The sequence below is a fragment of the Somniosus microcephalus genome, unplaced genomic scaffold (genome assembly GCF_052327205.1).
Source record: "Somniosus microcephalus isolate GS21.2 unplaced genomic scaffold, FLI_Smic_1.0 unresolved_chr1, whole genome shotgun sequence".
Lineage (NCBI taxonomy): Eukaryota > Metazoa > Chordata > Chondrichthyes > Squaliformes > Somniosidae > Somniosus > Somniosus microcephalus.
In genome coordinates, this window is record NW_028225179.1 from 16,929,426 (window position 1) to 16,938,690 (window position 9,265).

Genomic DNA, 9,265 nt, shown 5'->3' on the forward strand with positions numbered 1-9,265 from the left:
CCTTATCCTTAGACTGTGACCCCTGGTTTGGACTTCCCCGACCATCGGGAACATCCTTCCTGCATCTAGTCTGTCTAGTCCTGTTAGGATTTTATAAGTTTCAATGAGATCCCCTCTCATTCTTCTAAACTCCAGCGAGTATAAGCCCAATCAACCCAATCTCTCCTCATACGTCATTCTTGCCATCCCAGGTATCAGTCTGGTGAATCTTCGCTGCACTCCCTCCATGGCAAGAACATTCTTCCTCAGATAAGGCGACCAAAACTGCACACAATACTCAAGGTGTGGTCTCACCAAGGCCCTGTACAACTGCAGCAAGACATCCTTGCTCCTGTACTCAAACCCTCTCGCTACGAAGGCCAACATACCATTTGCCTTCTTAACCACCTGCTGCACCTGCATGCTTACCTTCAGCAACTGGTGCACAAGGACACCCAGGTCTCGTTGCACTTCCCCTCCTCCCAATCTATTGCCGTTCAGGTAATAATCTGCCTTCCTGTTTTTGCCACCAAAGTGGATAACCTCACATTTATCCACATTATACTGCATCTGCCATGCATCTGCCCAATCACCCAACCTGTCCAAATCATACTGGAGTTTCTTGGCATCCTCCTCACAGCACACACGCCCACCCAGCTTTGTGTCGTCTGCAAACTTGGAGATATTACATCTAGTTCTTTACATAGGAGCAGGAGAGGGCCATTCAGCCCCTCGAGCCTGCTCCGCCATTAAATGAGATCATGGCTGATCTTCTGCCTCAACTCCATTCACCGGCCCTATCGCCATATCCCTTGATGCCCTTACTGGTCAAAAATCTATCGACTTCTGTTTTGAATATACCCAATGACTGAGCCTCCACAGCCCTCTGGGGTAGAGAATTCCAAAGATTCACCACCCTCTGAGTGAAGAAATTTCTTCTCATCTCAGTCCTGAATGGCCGACCCTTTATCCTGAGGCTGTTGCCCCTGGTTCTAGACTCCCCAGCCAAGGGAAACATTCTCCCAGCATCCACCCTATCAAGCCCTGTAATAATTTTGTATGCTTCAATGAGATCCCCTCTCATTCTTCTGAATTCAAGAGAATACAGGCCTAGTTTACTCAATCTCTTCTCAAACGACAGTCCCGCCATCCCAGGAATCAATCTCGTGAACCTTTGTTGCACTCCCTCTGTGGCAAATATATCCTTCCTTAGGTAAGGGGACCAAAATTGTACACAGTACTCCAGGTGTGGTCTCACCAAGGCCCTATATAACTGGAGTAAGACTTCTTTATCCTGTACTCAAATCCTCTTGTAATGTCAATCAACCAACAGTCAGAAGAGGTCGCTGGTGAGATCAGTGAAGAAAGAAAGACTTGCGCCTTTCACCACCACCGGATGTCCCAAAGTGTTTTACAGCCAATTAAGTACTTTTGAAGTGTAGTCACTGTTGTAAGAAATGCGGCGGTCAATTAGCACACAACAAGCTCCCACAAACAGCAATGTTATAATGACCAGATAATCTATCTTTATGTTGATTGAGGGATAAACATTGGCTAGGAGACTGGGGATAACTCCCCTGCTCTTTCCCACATTACAACAGTGACTACTTCATTGTAGTACTTCATTGGCTGTAAAGCACTTCAAGACATCTGGTGGTCATGAAAGCACTGTATAAATGCAAGTCTTTCTTGAAATTGTGCCATGGGATCTTTTACATCCACCTGAGAGAGCAGACAGTTTAACGTCTCATCCGAAAGACGGCACCTCCGACAGTGCAGCACTCCCTCAGTACTGCACTGGAGTGTCAGCCTAGATTTTTGTGCTCAAGTCTCTGGAGTGGGACTTGAACCCACAACCTTATGCCTCAGAGGTGAGAGTGCTACCCACTGAGTCACAGCTGACACTAAAGAGCAAGCAGTTCTGACGAAAGGTCATCGACCTGAAACGTTAACTCTGTTTCCCTCTCCACAGATGCTGCCTGACCTGCTGAGTATTTCCACCATTTTCTGTTTTTATTAAAGAAACGAGGGAGTGATTGCTGACAGGAAGAATGTTGGATCGTCCTGTGCATGCGCACCTCCCTGGCGGCTGAGGCGAAACACCGACTCGCCTCCACCTGAGCCGCGCACGTGTACCAGATGTTGCGGCTCCACATGCGCGCCCGATGTTCCAACCGCGGGGTTTTGTGCACTCAGCATGTGCGTTGTGGACCGATCGGGATGGGCAATTGTGGAGCAGGAGGGAGAGCGCGGGGGCCATGAGCACATGTGCGGGACTCGGAGTCAACAGAGTGCTTTCTGCAGCGCCGGGGCTTGTGGGTATTACAGCCGCCATTACTGCTGATCCTTTCAGCCAACCTGTGCAGCAGCTGGGGCCTGAAAATCAGCTTCACTGACACTAGGTTCGGAAAGAGGAAAATTAAACAAAAGTTTGTCTCTGATCCTTTTCTGATCTCAATTTACAGGGTTATAGAAGTGGAGCAGTTACAGGCGGGAAGCTCAACCAAACATCACGTCAAGATCTGACAGAGGCGCTGGATTCATCAGGACCTGAATATCATCGGCCTTTGCACATGGAAAGAGAAAGCAGCGATCGCAGCGATGACAAATTGCACACGTGTTCGGTGTGTGGACGCGGATTCAGCCGATCGCCTGACCTGGCGAGACACGTGCACCGTCACACCGGGGAGAAACCGGGTAAAGGTGGGGACGGTGGGAAGGGAGTAATTTCCCCGTCTGCAATAGAAATTCAACGACGCAGTCACACCAGGGACTGTCCATTCATCTGCTCCGTGTGTGGAAAGGGATTTGTTCGTTCATCCCACCTGCAAACACACCAGCGAGTTCACACTGACGAGAGACCATTTCAGTGTTCTGACTGTGGGAAGAGCTTTAAAAGCCCCCAGGATCTGAAGGGACACCAGCGATTTCACACTGATGAGAGGCCGTTCACCTGCTCCGTGTGTGGAAAGGGATTTGTTCGTTCATCCCAACTGCAAAGACACCAGCGAGCTCACACTGACAAGAGACAATTTCAGTGTCCTAACTGTGGGAAGATCTTTAAAAGCCCCGAGGATCTGAAGGGACACCAGCTTGTTCACACTGATGAGAGACCATTTCAGTGTCCTAACTGTGGGAAAAGCTTTAAACGCGCCAGGGAACTGAAGCAACACCAGCTTGTTCACACTGATGAGAGACCATTTCAGTGTCCTAACTGTGGGAAGAGCTTTAAAAGCCCCGAGGATCTGAAGGGACACCAGCTTGTTCACACTGATGAGAGACCATTTCAGTGTCCTAACTGTGGGAAAAGCTTTAAAAGCCCCGGGGAACTGAAGGAACACCAGCTTGTTCACACTGATGAGAGACCATTTCAGTGTCCTAACTGTGGGAAGAGCTTTAAAAGCGCCAGGGATCTGAAGCAACACCAGCGAGCTCACACTGATGAGAGACCATTTCAGTGTCCTAACTGTGGGAAAAGCTTTAAAAGCGCCAGGGATCTGAAGGAACACCAGCTTGTTCACACTGATGAGAGACCATTTCAGTGTTCTGACTGTGGGAAGAGCTTTAAAAGCGCCAGGGACCTGAAGGGACACCAGCGAGTTCACACTGATGAGAGACCATTTCCGTGTTCTGACTGTGGGAAGAGCTTTAAAAACACCGGAGATCTGAAGGGACACCAGCGAGTTCACACTGATGAGAGACCATTTCAATGTCCTGATTGTGGGAAGAGTTTTAAAAGCGCCGGGGATCTGAAGGGACACCAGCACACTCACACTGGGGAGAGACCGTTCACCTGCTCCGTGTGTGGGAAGGGATTCACTCAGTCATGCACTCTGCTGAGACACCAGCGAGTTCACACTGAGCGATCTTTCACCTGCTCTTATTGTGGGAAGGTTTTCGCTTGGAAGTCTAACCTCCTTAATCACCAGCAAGTTCACACTGGGGAGAAACCATTCACCTGCTCCATGTGTGGGAAGGGATTCACTCAGTCATGCACTCTGCTGACCCACCAACGCACTCACACTGGGGAGAGACCATTCACCTGCTCTGTGTGTGGGAAGGGATTCACTCAGTCATGCACTCTGCTGACCCACCAACACACTCACACTGGGGAGAAACCATTCACCTGCTCCGTGTGTGGGAAGGGATTCACTCAGTCATGCACTCTGCTGACCCACCAACGCACTCACACTGGGGAGAAACCATTCACCTGCTCCGTGTGTAGGAAGGGATTCACTCAGTCATGCACTCTGCTGAGACACCAGCGAGTTCACACTGAGCGATCTTTCACCTGCTCTTATTGTGGGAAGGTTTTCACTTGGAAGTCTAACCTGCTTAATCACCAGCAAGTTCACACTGGGGAGAAACCATTCACCTGCTCCGTGTGTGGGAAGGGATTCACTCAGTCATGCACTCTGCTGAGACACCAGCGAATTCACCAGTGATTGAAGAGGTTGGATTCTGCTGCTATTGCTGCTGTTAATCACATCCAGGACTGAACCATGTTCACTCTGGCAATTGGGCTTTGTTTCTGCTGATGTTAATAACTAGAATAACTGGACTTGAGATTAATATTCTGGACAAATATTAAATAAAGCAGCTTTGTTTCAAACACACAGTGTGTCTAATATTTGATTTCTCCATAATAAGAGGAGACTAATTGATGTTCTGTTACTGACTGTTCCATTTTTGGGCCTTTTCTTACTCTGGATTATTTCAGTTCTCATCTAGTTCGCCTTCTACCACATCAAACCCCAAACTTGTTCTATTTGTGTACACGGCTTGTGGGTGTCAAAGACTGAACTGTAGTGTCTCACTTTACACTCACCTGAAATTCCTGAACCACCTCTTTACAGAACTACCTTGCATAAGATTTGAAATCTGTTATTTTCTGTATCATTTAACATCTCTTGGATCCGATTAAAAAAAAAACTCCACACATACTGCATGTGATAGCCTTAGAAATGTTCTGATCTTTGTAATTGTCATTGCTGATTTTGATGGTCTCTTTGATTTAATCTCTTGTTACTAACATACATTGCACTATTTCTTTATTCGAGATAATTGTTTCAAATACTTCCTTTATCAGGTCTTTAGCTCCTCCATTGATCCCTGTCAATAATCCTTGGTCAGGGGCTGGGGTTAAGGTGTAGGATTGGGGTTAGTGATGGGGTTAGTGGTTATTGGTTAGGATTGGGGTTAGTGGTTATTGGTTAGGATTGGGGTTAGTGGTTGGGGCTAGTGGTTATTGCTTAGGATTGGGGTTAGTGGTTGGGGTTTGTGGTTATTGGTTAGGATTGGGGTTAGTGGTTGGGGCTAGGGGTTATTGCTTAGGATTGGGGCTAGTGGTTATTGGTTAGGATTGGGGCTAGTGGTTATTGGTTAGGATTGGGGCTAGTGGTTATTGTTTAGGATTGGGGTTAGTGGTTGGGGCTAGTGGTTATTGGTTAGGATTGGGGCTACCAGTTATTGGTTAGGATTGGGGTTAGTGGTTGGGGCTAGTAGTTATTTGTTAAGATTGGAGTTAGTGGTTGGGGCTAGTGGTTATTGGTTAGGATTTGGGTTAGTGGTTGGGGCTGCTGGATTCGCAAAATTGGAATTTGTATTAATAAGGGTCAAATGGCAGAAGAGGCCATGATTTTAAAGCCTGTTTTAAAAGAAGCTCAGAAAAAGGCGCATACAAAATGGCCACCATACCATGTAACCGGCTTATTGGGATATTTTTAAATGGTTCCTGCGAATCCTCAGACAGCTTTGTGGATTCAACCCACAGTAAGTTCTGGAAGCCGTTTCTGAGAGAACAAAACCAGACCCACACATATACATATGGATTAGATGCAGATCCAGTCAAGATCGGCCTGGAGACAGAGGCCATCTAAATGTTGACCCAGACAAAAGGGGACAATTTCATATTCATGAGAACAACACCAAGGACTAGATAACGAGATCAGCAGGACATTATAAACAATGAAGGTCATTCCAGACCAGAGATGGGCCTTTACTGGCCATCGAAAACATTAAAAAATATAATAACTACCCCGCTGTGCTCCCAGCCCGCCAAAAGTAAAAGAAAGACTAACCTGACTTTGGGCAGGAAGTGGAGACTCCTGAAGAAAGGTATAACTGGAGGAGTTGCAGTTGTACAGACACTCTCGAGACACACACCGAAGTTGCAGTGGAACAACAGTTGAGCACTCGAGGTACAGTTGGAGACACAGTCACACTCAGAGACACACGACTGAGTGGCAGTGGGTGAAGAGGAGTCGCTTCGGGAGAAGATCAGCAAACTCCATCACCGGAGGAGGAAGAAGAATTAAGCCAACATCAGGAAGGCCGTTTGAAACCGGGGAAAAACATTGGGAGATCATCGACCATCCCCGGGGCGTTGCTGGAACGAGAGGCCATCGACCCAACTTGGGAGAAGAAACAAAAAAATAAAACCCCAAGAGAAGAAACCTTCCAGCCACTCCGGCTCGGGAAGAGACAATAACGAACTAAGGAAATCTATGTGGGCCAGTCCAAGGCTCCTCTGACCGGGGTCGAGCCGACGATCCCCGACCCCGCCGACAGCCAGTAGCAGCCGGTGTCCAGCCGCCCCCGACCCCCACCTCAGGAGAGAGGTGTGGTGCAGCTTGCTGGGGCTCCACGATCCACGTGGAGATGGAACGCCTGAAAGGATCAAACACAGACTGGTTCAAAACCTTGCACTTCCTAGTTGGATTGGTGAGCATGTTTCCGGCCCTTCACAATCAGATCACAGAATCACAGAAACCCCACAGTGCAGATAGAGGCCATTTCGGCCCATCGAGCCTGCACCGACACATATCCCACCCGATCCCTGTAACCCCCTGTATTTAATCCCCCTAACACTAAGGGTCAATTTATCATAGCCAATCAACCTAACCTGCACATCTTTGGACTGTGGGAGGAAACCGGAGCACCCGGAGAAAACCCACGCAAACACGGGGAGAATGTGCAAACTCCACACAAACAGTCACCCGAGGCCGGATTCGAACCCGGGTCCCTGGCGCTGTGAGGCAACAGTGCTAACCACTATGCCACCGTGCCGCCAATCTAGATAGGTTTAATAAGGGGGTGGATTTAAGGGTACAATTCACATGAGTTGTTGTCCCTCGATGTTCCGTGTGTTTCCTTATTTCATGATGATCTTTGTAGAGTATAAGATGCCTGTATTTGCCTTAGTTAGTATGGTGTCATTATGATTTGTTTGTGTATTTCCCTCCCATGTACTCTCTTATCTGCTTGCATTTGATTTTATATTTTTCCTTATGCAATAAAGTTTCATTCTGCTTCATCAAACTTGGTCTACAAGAGTTTTCTCTACATTGTAGTTCCTGCCCCAAAGTCCAGAGTATAGAATCTAAGGGGCGAGTGGGTCGAACCACTCAAGGTTTTACTGTGCAAGAGAGAGAGTCCTCTAGAGAGAGAAACCTCAGAGACATCTCTCAAGGAAAACCCCTAACAGAACTAGTGGTTATTGGTTAGGATTGGGGTTAGTGGTTGGGGTTAGTAGTTATTGGTTAGGATTGAGGTTAGTGGTTGGGGTTAGTGGTTATTGGTTAGGATTGGGGTTAGTGGTTATTGGTTAGGATTGGGTTTAGTGGTTGGGGTTAGTGGTTATTGGTTAGGATTGGGGTTAGTGGTTGGGGTTAGTGGTTATTGGTTCGGATTGGGGTTAGTGGTTGGGGCTCGTGGTTATTGGTTAGGATTGGGGTTAGTGGTTGGGGTTAGTGGTTATTGGTTAGGATTGGGGTTAGTGGTTGGGGTTAGTGGTTATTGGTTAGGATTGGGGTTAGTGGTTGGGGCCAGTGGTTATTGGTTAGGATTGGGGTTAGTGGTTGGGATTAGTGGTTATTGGTTAGGATTGGGGTTAGTGGTTGGGGCTAGTGGTTATTTGTTAGGATTGGGGTTAGTGGTTATTGGTTAGGATTGGGGTTAGTGGTTGGGTTAGTAGTTATTGGTTAGGATTGGGGTTAGTGGTTGGGGTTAGTGGTTATTGGTTAGGATTGGGGTAAGTGGTTGTGGCTAGTGGTTATTGGTTAGGATTTGGGTTAGTGGTTGGGGCTAGTGGTTATTGGTTAGGATTGGGGTTAGTGTTGGGGCGAGTGGTTATCGGTTAGGATTGGGGTTAGTGGTTGGGGCTCATGGTTATTCATTAGGATTGGGGTTAATGGTTGTGGCCAGTGGTTATTGGTTAGGATTGGCGTTAGTGGTTGGGTTAGTAGTTATTGGTTAGGATTGGGGATAGTGGTTGGGGTTAGTGGTTATTGGTTAGGATTGGGGTTAGTGGTTATTGGTTAGGATTGGGGTTAGTGGTTGGGTTAGTAGTTATTGGTTAGGATTGGGGTTAGTGGTTGGGGTTAGTGGTTATTGGTTAGGATTGGGGTTAGTGGTTGGGGCTAGTGGTTAATGGTTAGGATTGGGGCTAGTGGTTATTTGTTAAGATTGGAGTTAGTGGTTGGGGCCAGTGGTTATTGGTTAGGATTTGGGTTAGTGGTTGGGGCTGTAGGATTCGCAAAATTGGACTTTGTATTAATAAGGGTCAAATGGCAGAAGAGGCCATGATTTTAAAGACTGTTTTAAAAGAAGCCCAGAAAAATGGGCATACAAAATGGCCACCATACCATGTGACCGGCTTATTGGGACATTTTAAAATGGTTCCTGCGAATCCTCAGACAGCTTTGTGGATTCAACCCACAGTAAGTTCTGGAAGCCGTTCTGAGAGAACGAAACCAGATCCACACATATACATATGGATTAGATGCCGATCCAGTCAAGATCGGCCTGGAGACAGAGGCCATCTAAATGTTGACCCAGACAAAAGGGGACAATTTCATATTCATGAGAACAGCACCAAGGACTCGATAACGAGATCAGCAGGACATTAAAAACAATGAAGGTCATTCCAGACCAGAGATGGGCCTTTACCGGCCATCGAAAACATTAAAAAATATAATAACTACCCCGCTGTGCTCCCAGCCCACCAAAAGTAAAACAAAGACTAACCTGATTTTGGGCAGGAAGTGGAGACTCCTGAAGAAAGGTATAACTGGAGGCGTTGCAGTTGTACAGACACTCTCAAGGAGACACTTGCAGTGGAACAAGAGTTGAGCACTCGAGTTACAGTTGGAGACACGGTCACACTCAGAGACACACGACTGAGTGGCAGTGGGTGAAGAGGAGTCGCTTCGGGAGAAGATCTGCAAACTCCTCTCCACCACTGGAGGAGGAAGAAGAATTAAGCCAACATCAGGAAGGCCGTTCG

The 9,265-nt window shown here is 47.4% G+C and overlaps 1 protein-coding gene across 1 annotated transcript; it reads left to right on the top strand.

Moving 5' to 3' along the window:
* The first annotated feature begins 1,766 nt into the window (after positions 1 to 1,766).
* LOC147093704 (uncharacterized) lies at positions 1,767 to 5,224 on the top strand. Its single transcript, XM_085974351.1, has one exon. It carries the CDS (start codon positions 2,553 to 2,555, stop codon positions 4,422 to 4,424), a length of 1,872 nt encoding a protein of 623 aa, XP_085830477.1. The 5' UTR covers positions 1,767 to 2,552; the 3' UTR covers positions 4,425 to 5,224.
* Positions 5,225 to 9,265: the final 4,041 nt, after the last annotated feature.